The sequence below is a fragment of the Vespula vulgaris genome, chromosome 1 (genome assembly GCF_905475345.1).
Source record: "Vespula vulgaris chromosome 1, iyVesVulg1.1, whole genome shotgun sequence".
NCBI lineage: Eukaryota > Metazoa > Arthropoda > Insecta > Hymenoptera > Vespidae > Vespula > Vespula vulgaris.
The window spans coordinates 3195827-3215611 of NC_066586.1; the positions used below are offsets into that span (position 1 = coordinate 3195827).

Here is a 19785-nt window from a genome sequence, read left to right on the forward strand (position 1 = left end):
TGTTGTACTTTTTCATATAAAAGGCATTGCCAAAATAAATATGGGGTTGGAAAAACTTAAAAAAAATGTCGTCCAATCGTTTACCCCCTCTCCAGTTTTATTCTTATAGGTCGAAGAAGTAAAAATTAATACGAGATAGCTTACACAAATTATTTGGACAAAATTTATTATAAAATATATTATGGATTGGTTAAGTACATATCCAACTCTACGTACGTGAACAACTTCTAATCGTAACAACTACGTACACAATCAAATTCACGGTGATATTCGTTAATGAACGAAGAATCCGGTTGTAACAACTTATAGATATAAAAAAAAAAAAAAAAAAAAAATCGTTCTTGAAAATGAATGAAAGACAAGAACTTTGATAGCTAAAAATATCGCTAAAAATCTTAATTTAAGTTTGAACATTAACAAAACATCGTCATTTCATCTCATTCTTATATAACACAAATAATATAAAAACTGTAAAATAATAAAAAAGAAATCAAACTGATGTAAACTTTCGAGTGCTTACTAAAGGTCTTTCATACATTGCGCTCTACTTTAAGTTTAAATCACAACCACAAACGTAAAAATTAAGTCATCGTATTTGAGTCTACTCGACTTAACGTGTGTATATATATATATATATATATATATATATATATATATATATATATATATATATACATATATACTTAAAACATATACAATTTACAGATAAAGTAACAATTTGCAAGTTAAAGTGATCGGTAAAAACAAACGTAACATTTATGTCGTTTTCTATCCTTCTTACTTTCATTTTTTTCTTGGAAAGGGGCCCTAAGTTAAAGGGTTTACTCGAAAGGCTACTTATCGTTGTCAACATTTAACACGGAAAACCTCTAAAGCACCAATTAGTACTCGATATCCAACGTACCTTCGTCATCTACATATAAATTTCGCAAATTCACAAATTTTGATAAACTGGCCCCAAAATATCAGTCTTTTAATTTGAATTTTGTTAGTTCCATTAATTAGAAGCTTAACATGGAACATTGTATAAATATTTGCTCTATGTTTGTGTCCAGTTAAAAGCTTCTATTGTATAATCGATGCTACATATAGCGAGCAGCCCATGTCTCAGTAATTTGAAATACACATAAATATTAAAAATTAAATAATAATATCTATCATGAAATCTCCGTCATATGATCTGCGTAACTCTTTCTTCCGACAATAAGCAAATAGAAAACTGAAATATATTCTACCTTTTCTAAGGAAAACTACACGGTCTTTCCATTGAGATATGAATTATTTACATTGTTTGACATTTTTCGTCAAGGTTCAGTCGTACATAATATTCTACGTTGTTACAAAGTTAATAACTATTATTATTTTAACGAAAACAAGTACGAAAATCAAATATACTACGATATACCCATCTACACAACAACGGACCGCGATCTATGCATTGATTATATAATAATACCTTTATATGATATACCTTACTTATTACTCTAAGGTAAAATGAATTATTATAAACTTAGGGCATTTGATTCTCAAGAGACTTCTGAGCACCTTTATCGACGCCTATATTCTGCCTACGTTACGATTCTTCGCACGCACGCATCATTTCAGTCTCACTATAAATTGTGTTATTTATTTGTATGTGCCCTTTCTCTAAAAAAAAGTAAACTGTCTACAAATAAATAGGAACCAGCCTGTGCATTATGTGGTCATTAATCAATAAAAGAATGTCCTAATCATAAACGATCGAATGATAATCAACGCTAAATATTCAACGCAGTATAATATTATAGTGAAAAAATAAAAAAGAAAAGAAAACAAAAAAACTGCATAAGAATATGTACGCCGTATGTTTGCATTTTTTAAATGAATTCGAGTAATAATTTGATCAACTAGAGCTATAGTAGCTATATCATCACCTTTCTTTTTTTTGCATGTGCCACTTTAACCACACTTGTAGTCTCCATGATCAAAGTTTCTAATATGGCTACCGTGAGTCCATTTTTCACTGCCAATTCATCATGATGAAACTTAGTCCATTCGTCTTCTTCAGCCTGGGCCTCTCTCGCTAATAATTCATCGACTCTATCCCTACGTTTTCTACTCCAACGCATTACCATATTCTCCCTTTGTAATTTTGTTTTGAAACCAAATAATGTCGCTACTTCCTTACTAACATATTCATGAAGCTCTTCTACAGTCTTTGGAATTTTCATAGCTGGCTTTGTTTTTACATTTGGCTTCGTCCAACTCGGACCAGGTTTCTCATATTCCGCTTGATAAACTTCCGAAATTGTTTCTTTACATAAATCGAAAAGGAATGTATTATAAATCTTTCGATCTTTTTTCGCGATCTCATTGCTTTCTTTCGTTAACTCGCAAATTTCAGGAGGAGCTTCTAAATTCATAATATCTTGCCCAGACTGTTTAGCTTTGTATATTAAAGCCGTAGCCTTTTCTGTAAAAGCTGTCAGCTCTTCGATATTCGAAGGTATTACTGCAGGAGGCGGAGAAGGTGAGGCAATAGCTATGGAAATTCGATTATCTCCTGGAGGTGTATAAGGCGGTGGAGGTTTATTTGGTATTTCTCTAACGTAGTATACTTCTTCAGCTTCCAATTTTTTGATCTATTAAACAAAAAAAGAAAAAAAAAAGAAGAAAAAAGGAGAAAAAAAGAAAAATAAAATCCACGTGAACAATATAGTTTTAGATACGCAACGTATTTTAAATAATATATTTTACCTCTAATTCAATTTGAAGTTGTTGTATACGAAGTAGCTTAGCCTCCAAATCAGCAACTTCTAAGCCAGGCTGCTTCAACGAAGCTGTAGCATTTAAATTAAAGTAATATATATTAAATGAGAATGTAATATATGTTATATGTAGGAAAAGCAACAAGATTTGTTACAATACATTAGGGATAATATTTTACAAATTTTAGTGCTTCAAAAAATAGGGAAAAGAGTAGTAGAAAATCGGAATGTCTTTTCAAGGCACATATGAAACCAATGCTAAAATGTGAGGAAATCAAACATTCCAGTATGACTATAGAGACGATGCTTTCTTTCTGAAAATATATATATAAAAAAAATATATATATATGTAGAAGAATTATATAAACGTTGTTTTAACGTCGTGATATACAACATTTACAAATCTTCCTGTGCATCAACAAATTAATATGGTTCAAGCATTCATGCAACACTGATTAGTACAAAATGAACAAGTTAATGTTCGTTTCATTCGAAATTTCATGATGTATTACCTTTAGGTAAATATTATCTCGACTTTGCTATTCTGAAAATAAATAACACATAGCTATACCAGGCAATGCTTTGCATAGGAGCGTTCAGCCATTATGAAAATTGAAATAGATAAGACAAAAGTGCATATTTTTTTTCCCTAAAATTCACTTCACATAAACTGCGTGACATCATTTTTACCAAAAATGTGTCATTTTAATTCATAATACCAATTCATTTCACATTTACTTATTTAACAGATAAACGAAATATTGATCAAACGATAATAATTATAAATAGTTTAAATAAAATTCAATACATGGAATTATGTAAACAAATTTACATGAAAGATTTGATGAATGAAGATACAGAATCAGAATAATACTTAAAAAATCAAACACATTTATGATTATTTTCTATATATAAATTGATATCATTAAATTATAAATATGTAACAGAGATGATATGAATGAAACTATCTATACTTCATTCATGTTGTAAAAATCTTAGCATAGACAACGATAATAAATTATTAAAAAAAAAAGAAATACCTTTTATTTTATCGATCATAGCTTCTATATCTTTTTCCGACGTCGTAACGATAGCTGTTGCATGAAAATCAGTTTTTGATTCATCTTGTTTTCCCATATTCGTATTACTAAGTAAATCATCGTCCAAGGCATCGATATTCAATCTGGAGTTATTTAAATCTCTTGGTGAGTCTATTTCGATCTCTGATACACCTGCAGGTGTATCACCACCCTCGCTAGAATCAGATGATACATCTTCGTGTTTCTGTATCGCGCTCTGATCTACGTCAGTTATTGTTTTAACGTGTTTTTCATCTGAGTGTGATAATAGATCATTGAATTTTGTAGAAATTTCTTCAGTTTCAATTTCTGTCAATTTGGAAGTATCTGATACTGTATCCTTTACAATCTCAGTATTTTGATCAGTTGATTGATCTATCTGTATTATTTGATTTTCATCATTTAACGAAGATTTATGAATTAACGCTGTAGTGGTTATTGTTTCAACTGTTTGCACATCTTTTTTATCTTCTTGTGAAGTTTTTATCAATTCTGGCAATGATTTTTGACTAATTTCATCTAGTATCCTCAATACTTCAGTTTTATGCACTGCTTGATAATTTTCCGGTACGATCGTTCCTTTTTGTAAACCTTGCGTTTTCTGACTTTCTGTTTTATCAAGAATTTCAGATACTTCAAGACTTTCCTCAGAGATATCTTCATATTCGGGATCTTTTAATACTTCAAATGGTACTTTAATAATAATATCAGTAGCATTCGTTGTAGCTATATTATGTTTCTCTGTAGAATGACAAACACTCGGAAGATCTTCGTTCTCTCGTAAATCCTTTATTTCAATATTGTCTTCTTTAACTTTTGATAAGCTATTATTCTTATTAGAATGTATTTCTGCTGGTTCAGGAAGTTTTTCTATTACATCTAATCCACTTTCCGTTACTTCAACTAAATTATCAAGTTGTTCACCATCAGAACTATCTGGTTCTGGTAATAATTCCAAGTATTCTTGTTCCTTAACTGCTGGAGGTGTACTTTCTTTTTCCGTAATAGGGAAATAAATTACGTGAGATTCCTTATTATCATCGTGCGTATTACTTTTATCAATTAGTTCTTCATTGGATAATTCGATCTTCGTACTAATTTCTAATCGTGGTAATATATCTTCTGTACTTCCTGAATTCGCTTTGCTGATTATTATTTCTCGTGACTGAACTATTTCTTGTTGGACAGTATCTTTATCTTCTATTTCTAAGTTTAATTTTATATTTACCACGGACACATCATCTAATTTATTGGATGGAACATCTAATGCGTCATTACTTGCATTAATATTTTTATTGTATTCTGTATATAATGGAGTATTATTACTTTTATTATTGTCACTTGTTGACAAATTGTGGATTTGCAATTTATCATCAAGTGTAGAATCGCATGTAATAGACGGAAATGGACTATCTATTGTAAGATCCATATTATCTACATCTAAGATGATCTTTGTTTGAATATTAATTTCATTTAATTCATTGTTCTCATTTTCTTTCCCCAAAATGATAGATGTTTTAATAGATTTTATATTGTCTACATTTTCATCAGCTTTGTCTGTTCCTATATATTGCCTTCCTTCATTATCATATTCTTTATCATTTTCCCTGGCAATTATATCTAATATATCATCAAGCTCATCAGTAGTTTTTTCATTGTCCGTTTCATTAATCTTCAAATTAAGAGCATCAATATTTGTAGATTCAGCCCTCGGTAAAAGCATAGATTCATCTTCTATACTAACTGATAAATTTTCTGTAAAATCTTGTATGACAGCATCATTTTCTTCTTGCGATATATTTTTATGATCTGAACTAACATGAATGTGTGATTCTACTTCATGATCCTGTGTTTTTTCCCATTCATTCTCTGCTTCATCATGGCAAATATTAAATGAATCAGATATAGTCCAATCATCTTTGTCTACAGACATTTTCTCAGTGGATATAACTTCGGATCCATTTTCTTCTATATCGGAGTCACGTTTATTTAAATTTATGGACAATGTATTCGCATTTTGTGAAATTACGTTCTCTTCGTCTTTATTATTAGAATTATAATATTGACTCGTATTTATTTGTTCCGTATTAGAGAAGTCTCTTGGAGATAAATGTATTTCATTATTTTCAGTAGAAGGTATATTTTCAATTTGCAAAGTATCTTCATTATTTTTAAATTGTGGAATATTTTCAAAATGTAATATACTTTTGTTAACCATTACATCGTCTTTTTTCAAACTGTCGTCTTCAGATATTGGACATTGTTCTGATATATTCGTCGAAATTGAATCTACATTTTCAGATAATTTTTCCTCATATGATTCTTGTACTAATTCTTGTACTGCATGTTGTTCATCAATTATTTTCTTATCCAAAGAAGATTCAGATGTATTCTTTGATTGTTTCAGATTTGTATTTTCTTCCATGGGTATTGGTGATTCTATTTTTTTATCAATATCTGAAGTAGATAAATAATACGGAAAATCTTTATTTAATTTTTGTATTTTTTGCGTACTTGTTTCCAATGGTATACTTGTAGAATTAGTATCACCTTCAAGAATTTTTGCATGCTCGGATATAATAGATTTTTCGATTTCATTTAGTATCTTCTTACTTTCTGCTTTATAATCTATTTCTTGATTTGATTCTGAAAATAATGCTTCCTCTTCTGGAATTAATCCAGATATAACGTGACTTGCATTTTCCACTAAATCTGTAGACTCATTGCCTGATTTTAATTTTAAAATACTTGGGGAATAGCTTGAGATCTCAGAATTAATATTGGTTTTAATGGGGATTTCTGTTTCTGTAATATCCGACTGAATGGTTTTACTTATATCTTTATTAGAAATTGATGTGTTATTGTCAGTCAGCTCAGATTTTGAAAATACCTCTGATACATCCTTTAAGGTACTTTTTTCTTCGTTATCATGCTTTTCAGCGGATAAACTACTAATTCGTGACATCATTTCCGACAGAGCTTTAAGCTCGTTTTCAAGGCAATTAATATCTTCATTTAGATTTTTGTTATTTAGTTGTAAAAAGTGTAACTTTTTAGAATAAGTAAGCGTTCCACTATCGTTATTGGTACATGCGAGTTCCATATTGGAGTTCTGAATATATGATTCTGATTTATTTGAAATAATCTTTAAATTCTCTGTTTTTGATGTTTCTATTGTGTTGGACTGTGACATAAGACTTTTTGAAGGCACTTGTTCAACATCAATTAAATCTGATTTTGGTTCTGTTATTGCAAGTTGATCACTATGACTCTTGGATAGTTTTAATTCAGATGCTGTAAGAATATCTGTATCAGTATTTACTACACTAACTTCACTTTGAATATCCTTTGAATTATTGTCAGATGATATTGCAACTGTAAATTGTTCTGGTACTGAAACAAGCGTGTGATTAGTTTGAGTTCCGCTTGAATGAAATGTGGTATTATAATGTGTAGCTTTCTCGCCTTGATCATCATCAGAAGTTGATGACATTGAAATAGACCTGAGTTTTTCATATTCCGTATCTTTCAAATCGGCAAATATGGACTGAACATTATAATGAATATCTTGTTTTTTAGTGTTTGATGACTCCAACACATTGTCTCTTTTAATTATTTGTGATGACTTTGAAAAATTTGTTTCTTCACATTTACTCTCATATATCAAAGCCTGAATATTTTTAACAATGCCTTTTTGCTGAATTTTTGTTGATAATAAGTCAGATTCTGATCTCGAACGTAACAGATCACTGTTTTTATAGATTTCTTGTATCCTCTTAAGTGGAATATCAGGTACTTTAAATTCTGCCAATGATTTAGACTCTATAGCCAATTTGTCATTATCCTTCACAGATTCCTTTCTGGACTCCAATTTTTTTCGCATTTCATGAATAGTCGTATCATATTTCTGTTTTTTTTTTTTTTTTTAAATCATATTAGTATTGTGCAAAGATTTATAAAATAGTTTAAAAAATTATATAAAATACAAACCTTAATTTGATTTAACAAATTTGCTTCCAATGCTTTTAGTTTTTGTTTTGTTTGCTTTCTAGCTTCTTTTTTTAAACGTGACATTTCAATTCTACGCTCCGCTAATTTTTCTGTTAGTAATTCTATTCTTCCTTCCACATCACTTGTATCAGATGAGAGTGTAGAATCTGTAAAAACAGATATAAAGTCTTCGTGAATAAAATTTTATAATAATTTATTAATTACTAAGAAATAGATCAATATTTGGATATTAAAATTCTTTACCTTGATGAGATAATGCAGAAGTAGCAGTGACAAGTTTATATGCAGCTTGTTCCATCCGTGCTACACGTTCTTCTTCTGCTCTTAATCGTGCATCCCATGCCATCCACTCTTCTACACAATTTCTACGCGATACAAGTGCTGCTTCTCGCGCATTTAAAATTCTGCATAATGTATTATTATTTGAAATCTCAATTATTTCCACATAATATCACATATGTATATTATGCGAGATATATCAGACTAGATGGCAATTATAAATTAAATGATTATAATATGACTAAATGGTTATAATATAATAATGAAAAGAACATATTATATTCAAAATTTCTGCACCAAATATAAATTCTGCAATAATACCAGCATGCAGTTAGCCACTGAAGAGAATCTATTTTTACAATGGTTGACTTCATGGTGAATACACATTTTGGGTGTATTATTAGAAATCTTATATATGGCTGCAGAGATTCAGTAAATTATTTATTAGATTATTAATAGTGATGTATCAAAGAAGAGAAAAGAGGAGAGAGAAGAGAAGAGAATCATGAATGATAAATTAAAAAATTACTTTACTAAATATACACAACAAAGTATTACTTACTGTTCAAGCTTTTTTGAAGTTTTAAAATCATGATTTTGTGATCTGATAACTATTGATCTAGTATATTCTTTTTCATTATCTACAGAATTATGATTTGAAATAGCAAATGTACCAAGTTGAGATCTCGCAGATATATCACCACAGTTTTGTGTATTTTTCTCTTTATCCTTAGAAGGATAATTATTTTCACTATAATTTTCAAGACTTCTTTCAAAAACATTTTGTACCGAAATATTTTCTTTGCTTTCATCAATTATATCTGCAAATAATTTTGAATTTTTGTCTTTCATAGCATTGGATTGCCTGATTAAAACTTCAATAGCATTCTGATTAATAGTCTGATCAGTACTAAGATCAAGCTCATCTAAAATAGAGCCTTCATCATTTCTATCTGATTGAATGAATTCATTCTCTATCTTCGTACGTTTATTATGGTGTTTTGTAAATTCTTCTATCTGAGAACTTGATTTTGATCTTAATATATTTTCCGTTAATATGGTAGATGACGATCTTGTTCTTTGACATTTAGAATTTTTTCGTTTAGTGCTTGCCTTAAATTCAGAATTTTGTTGAAATTTTTTTGTAATTTCTTTATCACTAGAAATTGATTTATCTGTTTTATTTGAATTTCTTGAATGAGTTTGAAAGGTATCTTCAGACACTTGAGAAGACTTTGATGTCTTTGACAAAGCATCTTGCTCGATGGAAGTTATTTGTTCTTGTATCGTTTCAGTATTTACCGCTGTATCTCTGGAAAATGGTTCTTTATCTTTCGACGAAATTACACTTCGGAAATCAACTTGCGATGACTTAGATTTTTTTGATAATTCGTCTACTAAAGTATCAGATTCTGACTTAATATATTCTGTAATTGTATTATCTAAATCTTGTAATGATTGTAAACTAATAGTCTTTTGTTTCTCATGTACATGTCCAGCTACGTTCACACAATGTCCTTGCATTAATTTGGATTCAACATCAAGCTGATGAGACCTTAATTTTATAATATCTGCTTTAGGCATTTTTTCTTCAAATTTACGAGATCTCAATTCGTACTTTAATTTATTATTACCCTTCTGGGAATTAAGAGCATATTTGTTTTGCGATTTCAAATCTTCTATAGTGTCGTTTAATTTATCATATTTTAATAATGAGATATTAGACTCGTCCGCCAAGCTCGCAATTTTTTCAGCACTTGATAAACCGACTTTCTGAAATTGCATATCATTTGCTGTCAATTGTATTTTCGGGTCTATTTGTGATTTATCGTGTTGAGATTTATCGGAGTCTACTAAAGAACTCATCGAGCTGTTACTCCGAATATCGTAACCTTTCATTGGTCCAGATAATCTACGCGGAGATTGACTATCAGCACTTCTTTTTAATTTTGTTAAAATATTTTTTGTAGACATTTGAGGATTAAACATGTTTCTTTGCTTTTGCAACATTAATTTTCGTTCTTGACTTGCAATTTTATGGAGTTCTTTCAATCTGTTTTAATAAAAGAATTACGTAATGTTAATCAAAGTAATAATAAATAATAAAAAATATCTCGTAATTATAGTTATATACCTATTCATTTCATCTTTCTCCTGTTGTAATTTTAATAATAAGGCCCTTTGCTTCTTCTTAACTGAACTAATACGACTATCTTGACCAGTGTCTCTCAATGCTCTTTTTTGCTCTTCCAATTTTACTAATTTTTTGGTTCTATCGTGTAATGTTTTTTCACGCGATTTGAACAACATTTCTATCTTATCATATCTTTGTTTCTCATCTTTTATCAGTTGAGCTATCTATTAAAAGAAAAGTACAATATATTTCTTAAATGTTACAAATATGCATTCGTATATAAAAAAATAAAATAAAAAAAAGAAACAACCTCACCTCTAAATCTAAATATTTGTTAAAAGAACAAGTTACGTCTCTCGTAGAAATACTAATTTCTGTACCAGTTTCTGTTTTTATAGAAGATGTAGTTTCATGTAAACTGATCTCTGACATTGTTCTTACTTTACTAGGCAATGAAAGATCTTCTAGCTGATCCAAATCTTCAAATTGATCTCTAGAACCTAAAGAAAGTAATGGAATTTCACAATCTTCTAAAGATAGTTCCTGTCCATGTGCATTTTCATGAATTTCCAGAAATCTATTTGATAAATTACGTCGCCCTGGATATATGTCTGTTTGAGTTCCAATATCATTCACTGTTTGAGTCTGAACTTCTGCTACTTCTATGACTGATTTAGTCCTCTTCCTTAAATTATTGTTCTGTTCATCCGTCTCCTCTTTCTTCATGAATGCTTGTTCATCAATGAAAGAAGCTTCATCAATTTTATTTGTCATCCGTTTCTCGGTAACAACTTTTTCTATCCCTGTATTGTCATTAATTTGTGATATTACTGTGAAAAAAAAAGATACTCAATTGGAATTGTAGAATTTATATTTTTATATACTTTACCTTTATCTGTATTTTCCTTATCTATTGTACCACTTTTTCCTACATCATCTAAGTGTAATATCAATTCGTCAGTAGCTTGATTTTGTTTCTGCATTAATTCTTTTTCTTGTTCATTTTTTACATTATAGAAACTTTTTTCCACATCCATAACTTGCCTAAGTGATTCATTCATTGAGTCTAATAGATGTAACTCTGCTTGAAACTGCATATGCAAAGCTGTTGGATGAAGCTGGAAAATTTCGTTTTGTAAAATCATTAAATTTTACAAAATTAATATATCTATAATATCCCATACGATTTTGTATATACTCACAAGCTGTATTCCATGCTGTATTGTTTCTGGTTTCGTGGATGTTTTATATTTCGAAGTTTTTCCACAATCAATATTGGTGTCATTACTCTGTGCCATTTGTTTTTTTCTTTTCGATCGAAATATAAGATTCATATCAGGTGTAACTAAATCGCGAAACTCGTCTTGCGTATAATTGTCATCTCTAAAAGATATCCTTCTTGGATCTAGCAAGGCTTCTGGTAATGAGCTTTCATTCAAATCAGTTAAATCATTATTACTACTTTGAAGTTTATTAGATAGATTAACATCTTGAGAAAAAGCTTCATTTTTGTTACTGCTTATGTCTGTACATTCTAAAGAAGAATTTTCAATGTAGTTCGAATTCTCATTATCTTTCCCTGATTTCTTAGAATGTAAACTTTGCATTGTTTGAGACTTATCCATATCTTTACTCTGTGACTGTTGAGTGAAAACTGTAGAGCAGGTGCTGCTGCGTTTTTTTAAACTGGTGTTGGAGTCAGATACAATCTCAATATCACCAGAAGTATCTGAATATGTAACATAATGTTTTCCTTCAATTCTATTTATAGATGTCTTAGTTTTATCATATACTCTCTTATGCTCTTTAAATCCTATACCTGCTTGTTTGTTAAAAGACTGATTTAACACTTTATTTTGTTGTTTCACTTGTTTATTTTCCAACTTATATTTATGCTCATCAGTTTGTTTCATTGATTGCAAATCTTCTTTGCATTTATATTCTATACTATCAAATACCATGCTTCTAGCACTATCTTTTATTATATTTTTTTGAGAATGTGATTCATTACCACCTGTCTTATTTTTACATTCTAAAGAAGTATCTCTTAATTTTGCAGATTGTACATTGGAACACCTGTGTTTTTTATCATTATCCTTTCTAGCTGTAGAAGTTGCAAAATTTTTTGTTTTTGGTTTTGTCAATACAAAATCACTTTCCCTTGGTACAAATAAAGGCAAACGATCAGTTTTAATTCTCCCTACTGATATAGAACCACTTGTATTGTCTGTAATATCTTTTCTAGAAACGTGTCTAGGACTTTTAGATCGTTTACTAAAATCCGAAGAAGAGTACAATATCTCATCACTTTTCGTATACAAAGAATCATCTTTTCTTATTCTCTTTGACCTATTTTCCTTTTCCCTAGAACTTTCTCTAACATGCTCTTTCTTTTTAGAGAAGCTAGATGCTATTGAAACATTTGGTGCTTTTAATGGTTCAATGTTTTCGCAAGCAATTACAGATGGCCCCTCAGATAATGAAAAATCTAACTTCCTTTGTACTCTTTCTCTCGATGTTTTTTCTGATCTTTCAGGCACAAAATCATTAGATGATACAGCCAATTTTATTCCAGCAACATCTTTTGAAGTAGGATTGTCTTTAGAAGAATAATCTAATGTCTTTGTAGACATTTTTAAATCTGGTACTTTTAATGGCTCTCTAAAAGCCATATTTTGCATTGCTTGATAAAAATTATGATTGCTGCTAAATTTTAATTCCCTCGAATACACTTCAGCTTCTGTTCTATGACCAGAGTCATATAGTTTCTTCTGTGTATCAGGATGATCACCAAGAGAAAGTTTTCGTTTTACTGCACTAATAAATGTAAATGGATATGGTTGTACAGGATGAAAAGACAACAAATTCTCTACATTTTTAAAATCAAGTTGTGGTATATCATTGGTCTTTTCTTTCAAATCTTGCTTACTATCATCTACTTGCTGTTTTTTTAATCCAAGATGTGATCTAAGTTGTGTCTGTAATTATAAAAACAAATCTTATAATATAGAATCTAACAAAATAAAAAATAAAAAATAAAAAAATAAATGTAATTATTTACTTACATTAACCAAACTTTCTGCACGCTTAACAATAATATCTGGGTCATTAAAGAAGACATATTTTTTTTTAAGGCCTATGTCTTCTTTTTTACAGTTATTACTCATATTTTCATTTTTGACAGATATAAATACCTCTAAGTATAACTACTTTTTGTAAATCTATAGATTTACGCTTATATAGTCTTCCTTATTAACTATTACTGAAAGTGATGAAAATCATAAGTTAATAAAAATAGAACGTATTTTTAATTAATCAATTTATGTATGATCTATGTAATACTTGTTTCATGTTGTTTACCTTATATATATAATTACAATTGATTTGACCATAAATTGATTTCCTTTTGTTTCAAAGAAGTACATTTAAATTACATGCGTTATAAATATAATTCATAAATAAATTACAAATATTGTTAATGAAAATACGGGAAAAAAATATGTAACTTACACTAAGTCATTTTGCTGTTGTTGAAGACATAAGGTACACAAGAATACCGAATCAAAGTGATGCATTCAATCGAGCATATTTAAAGATACCTCCATGAAAGCATAACCTATATTATAAAAAGATATTTAGTTACATTAAGTGACGCTTATGTTTCATATGTAATATTGATATTTATAATTGACTATATATATAACTGATTAAGATTATGACATTTTTGTTCTGGTAATTATTCACATTACAATTAAAATACTACGATAGAATCGTCTTAAACTGACTGCAACGGTCATTTGTATACGATAGATCACGTGGTACTCAAGAATTTACTACTCTGCAAAATTAAAGATGGCAACAATGGACCGCATATAATCGATAAACTGCGCGTATATGCATCAAATAAAAAAGAAAACGAAATACGAAATGAAACACCGTAGTATAATTTAACGAAGAAAATGCTACAAAATATACATGCAAAATAAATTATTGTTTTTAGAGATTGTTATAAATATAGATCGCATGATTTGCAATTACATAGTTATGTGTATACGTAGACAATTTATTAATTTTCACCTGATTTTAACTTTCTGTGATACATTTCTGCAATTTCTCAGGAGTGTCACTCTCTAATAATATTAAATAGTATTTTTCATACGATTATATTACGTTTTCAAACACGATCTTATTTTATTTATTAAATATCTTCTGAAAGAAAGAATCTCTGCCGATATTTACTAGGTTAGCACAGTATCTTGGATTTGAAGAATCTTTTTTTTTCTGCGAAACGATTGGTTACTCAAATTTTTCTTTTGTTTTATTTGTTACAATTAAAAATAGATCGTTGTAAGTAAAATTGAATTAAAAATATATATATAATTTAATATACAGATTTAGAAATTTTATCTCGCTAAAATTTTTTATAATAAACCAGGATGTAAAATGTATCCAATAACGATTCTACTTAATTAATGAACTACTACTACAGTTTGAATGTTGTATATGTGTTTGTATATGAATGAACGTCACTGTAGTACACCACAGTAAGTATATATGCTTCACATGTATTTTTAATAGTTCGACTTCTTTCCTCTAGATGGCGAATGAAATCATACATTGAGAAAAAATGTCCCTATTTGAAAAAGTTTACATTGTAAAAAAACTAGAAAATTGAAGACTTAAGGTAGTTCATCATCTCTCATTTGAAACGTGTATGACTTCAGCGACGAGAATGGACAAAATATGAACTATAAGCACAAGAGGGGAACACTCACTGTGCCCTGCATTCGTTCAGACTATAAGCTTGAATAATTTATATTCCCCTCGCATATAAAGTAACGATCGGGTTAGTTTGGATTAGAATAGATAGTCTAGTAGGCTATGAACTCATGCTTTTCATTCACTCATATTCTTCTTTAAGAAGTGCCATGTCTGTGACAGTAATCCGTGATACATACGATGCAGCGTTGGTAAACATCTATTTTACAATATTAATGTATAAAGGATAATAAAAGTTATAAACAAAAGTAAATAAAAGTTAATAAAACTAATAAATATTATAAATAAGAGGATATAATTAATATAATTAACAAAAGTATATAATTAATAAAAGTAAATAAGAATATATAGGAACGACGGCGAACATAAGTGCGACAGAAATGTTATCTGTGCGTTCTCTTAGAAAATTAACTTAAAATTTTGATATATTCTATTTATTTATCTGTCGAAATATAACTAACAATTTAAAATGTAATTAATTTATTGTCTAATTGGAATTAGACAGAAAAGAGACTTTGGAAAAACATTGAAATATGCAGCCATTCGCCCGGTAGTACTTGCGTTATATGATTATGTATACAATTTAGTTATACATTTTAGATAATATATATAATTTAGACATAGATTTCACTATATCGCAAGTACTACCGACCCAGGTCCCACCACGTGGAGGTTGCTGCATTTGGAGACCCGCGGGCTAACGGGGACTCTACTCTGAAATTCGCGTGACCGGCGTGATCAAATAATCGACGTTCTATAAAACGAAGTCCTCGGTAGGACTTTTAATCGCGCCCGAACACTCCCGTGAGTGTTATAATAACGGTGACTCTATCTTTAATTCGCGTTCGCAACGTTTTACGCACTAACCGAGAATTTAGGCGGCTAACTGGAGGAGGGTCAGTCCACGCTTACGGATAGCAAACCATACTACTCGGTAGCACATAAACCGACACACGCCGGTCATTTATTCGTTTTAGCAATCAAACGAAGTCCATTACCGTAGGACTTTTAATCGCGCCCGAGAACACCACACCTGTGCCCGCCGACACACGTGCGAGTGCTCTTCCTATCCTGCCCGTATTCGCGTTTAGCAATCGATCATGAACCGGACCTTTCGACGATATATTGGATCCTCGCCGATACATCGGAATCCGCGAAGAGGAGAAAAAGAAGAAGAGAAAGATAAGAAAAGAAGGCCGGAACATGCGCGCATGTGAAAACGATAGAATTCGGAAGAAAAGAAAGAAAGGATATTCGGAAGGTAACACGTGCATGTGTGAGAATGGTGAAATTGAAAAGAAAAGATGGACATAGAATGTAGCTACATTTGACCAAAACCAGAGTACGAAAATCGAGCTCGATCTTGCGGTACTGAAAGGAGACCCGCACAGAAGCCCACGCCCAAGGGCCCATCCCAAGGGACCCACCCGAGAGAAACTATAATAATTAATCTCCATAATTATTATATAGGCATGCGTTTCAATAGATAGAAATAACTGTACATTTATTGCCGAATATATGGAAGATGTAGAAAGAATGTAAACTGAACGTATTTCGATGTTTAATTGAAATTAATGAGAAAGGATTTTGGAAAAATCTTGAAGAATGCAACTATTCGCTCGGGAATACTTGCATCCCATAAGATTTTGAAATAACACAAGTACTTCCGACCCAGGTCCCACTGCGTGGAGGTTGCTGCATCTGGGGATCCACGGGCTAACGGGGATTCTACTCTAAAATCCACGATCCGAGATGTCTTTCCGCTTCGGGAGCTTCGAGCTTCTCAGCAAACTGGAGATGTATAAAACCCCGCTTACAGAATGCTCCACCGTCCACACCGTCGGCTTCAGACATCTCGAGACACGACCGGTCGTGTCTATTTCGCTATTTCAAAGAACAAAACGAAGTCCTCGGTAGGACTAAATCTCGCGATCGCGAACACCCACGCGCGTGCCGGCCGTCACACGCGTGAGTGTTTTCCCTATCATTCGCGTACGGAAGCAAGGAGACATACCCTTCCTGCGTATAATAAAAATTATATGCAGAGAGGTTCCTTTAACTCCCGTGTAATAACTCCACGATGATCCATCCCCCGATCATCTAATCTGAAACAGAAAAAGAATAAAAAAAAAAAAAAAGAGGTAATACGAATTATATGCAGGGTGCTTTCATAAACATTCCTGTAAAAATTTCATGATGATCCATTTCTTGATCACCTAATCTGAAACAGAAAGAGTAAAAGAAAAAAAGATGAATGTGTAAAAATTATATGCAAAATTATATGCAAGAAGTCAATTATATACAAATATATTATTAAAATACAATATATAATTAAAGAATAATATTAATAATTAAAAAATAAATTATTAATTAAATAAAATAAAAAAAAACAAATATACAATTAAAACTTCCCTGTAAAAATTTAATTTCACGATGATCGATCCCTCGATGATCGGTCTCTAGATGATCTAACCTGAAACAGAAAAAGAATGAAAGAAAAAGTGAAGAGATGAAAGAAAAGGAGAAAAAGGGAAAGAGTAGAAGAAAAGAAAAAGAGAGACGAAGAAGAGAAACACGGAACATAGGCGGGAGAAAGATAGAAGTCAGAAAAATGGATAAGTATCTCGAAGATTATTTCACTAGATAAAAATCAGAGTACCATAAATTTTTAGAGTTCAATTTTTTCCTAGCGAGAGAACGAAACCCGCCTAAGGCCCACACCCGAGGGCCCCTCCCAAGGGTCCCACCCGAGAGAAATTAAAATAATTAATCAAATAATTGATTCAATTATTATATGAATATTGAATTAATAGAAGTGTATATAATAAATAAAAATGTAGAGTAATTCAATAAATGAATTTCACAAAAAACGGTCACTTCATGATTTGTCCCTCGATAAATGATCTCTCCATCATCTAAGATGAAACAGAAAAAGAATAAAAGAAGAAGAGTTTAAGAGAATTATTATAAATAATAATTAATAAAAGTGAATAAGAATAAATAGGAACGACGGCGATGGAAAAGTTTTCCGTACGTTTCTCTACAAAATTATGTTAGAATATTGTACATTTAATTTATCTATCTCCCGAAATATGATTAACACTGGAAAATATAATTAATTTAACGTCCAGCTGGAATTAGAAGGAAGAGATTTTCGAAAAAGATTGAAATATGCAGCCATTCGCCCGGTAGTACTTGCGTTCTAACTAAATTATATTCATAAGTTAGTTATAAATTTTAGATAATATATATATATATATAATTTATTTATAAATTGTTGATATAATTTAGAAATAGATTTCACTATATCGCAAGTACTACCGACCCAGGTCCCACCACGTGGAGGTTGCTGCATTTGGAGACCCGCGGGCTAACGGGGACTCTACTCTGAAATTCGCGTGACCGGCGTGATCAAATAATCGACGTTCTATAAAACGAAGTCCTCGGTAGGACTTTTAATCGCGCCCGAACACTCCCGTGAGTGTTATAATAACGGTGACTCTATCTTTAATTCGCGTTCGCAACGTTTTACGCACTAACCGAGAATTTAGGCGGCTAACTGGAGGAGGGTTAGTCCACGCTTACGGATAGCAAACCATACTACTCGGTAGCACATAAACCGACACACGCCGGTCATTTATTCGTTTTAGCAATCAAACGAAGTCCATTACCGTAGGACTTTTAATCGCGCCCGAGAACACCACACCTGTGCCCGCCGACACACGTGCGAGTGCTCTTCCTATCCTGCCCGTATTCGCGTTTAGCAATCGATCATGAACCGGACCTTTCGACGATATATTGGATCCTCGCCGATACATCGGAATCCGCGAAGAGGAGAAAAAGAAGAAGAGAAAGATAAGAAAAGAAGGCCGGAACATGCGCGCATGTGAAAACGATAGAATTCGGAAGAAAAGAAAGAAAGGATATTCGGAAGGTAACACGTGCATGTGTGAGAATGGTGAAATTGAAAAGAAAAGATGGACATAGAATGTAGCTACATTTGACCAAAACCAGAGTACGAAAATCGAGCTCGATTTTGCGGTACTGAAAGGAGACCCGCACAGAAGCCCACGCCCAAGGGCCCATCCCAAGGGACCCACCCGAGAGAAACTGTAAAAATTAATCTCCATAATTATTATATAGGCATGCGTTTCAATAGATAGAAATAACTGTACATTTATTGCCGAATATATGAAAGATGTAGAAAGAATGTAAACTGAACGTATTTCGATGTTTAATTGAAATTAATGAGAAAGGATTTTGGAAAAATCTTGAAGAATACAGCTATTCGCTCGGGAATACTTGCATCCCATAAGATTTTGAAATAACACAAGTACTACCGACCCAGGTCCCACCACTTGGAGGTTGCTGCATCTGGGGATCCACGGGCTAACGGGGATTCTACTCTAAAATCCACGATCCGAGATGCCTTTCCGCTTCGGGAGCTTCGAGCTTCTCAGCAAACTGGAGATGTATAAAACCCCGCTTACAGAATGCTCCACCGTCCACACCGTCGGCTTCAGACATCTCGAGACACGACCGGTCGTGTCTATTTCGCTATTTCAAAGAACAAAACGAAGTCCTCGGTAGGACTAAATCTCGCGATCGCGAACACCCACGCGCGTGCCGGCCGTCACGCGCGTGAGTGTTTTCCCTAGCATTCGCGTACGGAAGCAAGGAGACATACCCTTCCTGCATATAACAAAAATTATATGCAGAGAGGTTCCATTAACTTCCGTTTAAAAATCCCACGATG

At 31.7% G+C, this 19785-nt stretch overlaps 1 protein-coding gene across 7 annotated transcripts; it reads right to left on the reverse strand.

Annotated features, from left to right (window-relative positions):
- Positions 1-149: 149 nt before the first annotated feature.
- On the reverse strand, positions 150-15654 carry LOC127069067 (centrosome-associated protein 350-like). 7 transcript variants are annotated; one of them, XM_051005755.1, is made up of 13 exons: positions 14328-15654; positions 13761-13866; positions 13316-13512; positions 11453-13228; positions 11140-11368; positions 10566-11080; positions 10251-10474; positions 8679-10169; positions 8081-8241; positions 7817-7983; positions 3788-7733; positions 2737-2819; positions 150-2621 (listed from the first exon to the last, which is right to left on the reverse strand). In XM_051005755.1, the coding sequence occupies exons 3-13, from the start codon at positions 13415-13417 to the stop codon at positions 1902-1904; spliced, it is 9414 nt and encodes a 3137-aa protein (XP_050861712.1). In that variant the 5' UTR covers positions 13418-13512; positions 13761-13866; positions 14328-15654; the 3' UTR covers positions 150-1901. The 7 variants fall into 7 exon arrangements, with proteins under 7 accessions (XP_050861712.1, XP_050861745.1, XP_050861720.1 ...); XM_051005788.1 differs by lacking the exon at positions 14328-15654 and having other exon boundaries at positions 10566-10750; positions 10844-11080; positions 13761-14074; XM_051005763.1 differs by lacking the exon at positions 14328-15654 and adding an exon at positions 13955-14069.
- Between the last annotated feature and the right edge of the window lie 4131 nt (positions 15655-19785).

Bases quoted from the DNA above. Each gene is read 5' to 3' on its own strand.
- LOC127069067 (XM_051005755.1), bottom strand. From the start codon at position 13,417: ATGAGTAATAACTGTAAAAAAGAAGACATAGGCCTTAAAAAAAAATAT. The intron at 11,081-11,139 runs GTAAAGTATATA...TTTTTTTCACAG, and splicing joins TAAGGAAAATACAGATAAAG to TAATATCACAAATTAATGAC. The intron at 10,170-10,250 runs GTATATAACTAT...TTATTAAAACAG, and splicing joins GAGAAAGATGAAATGAATAG to ATTGAAAGAACTCCATAAAA.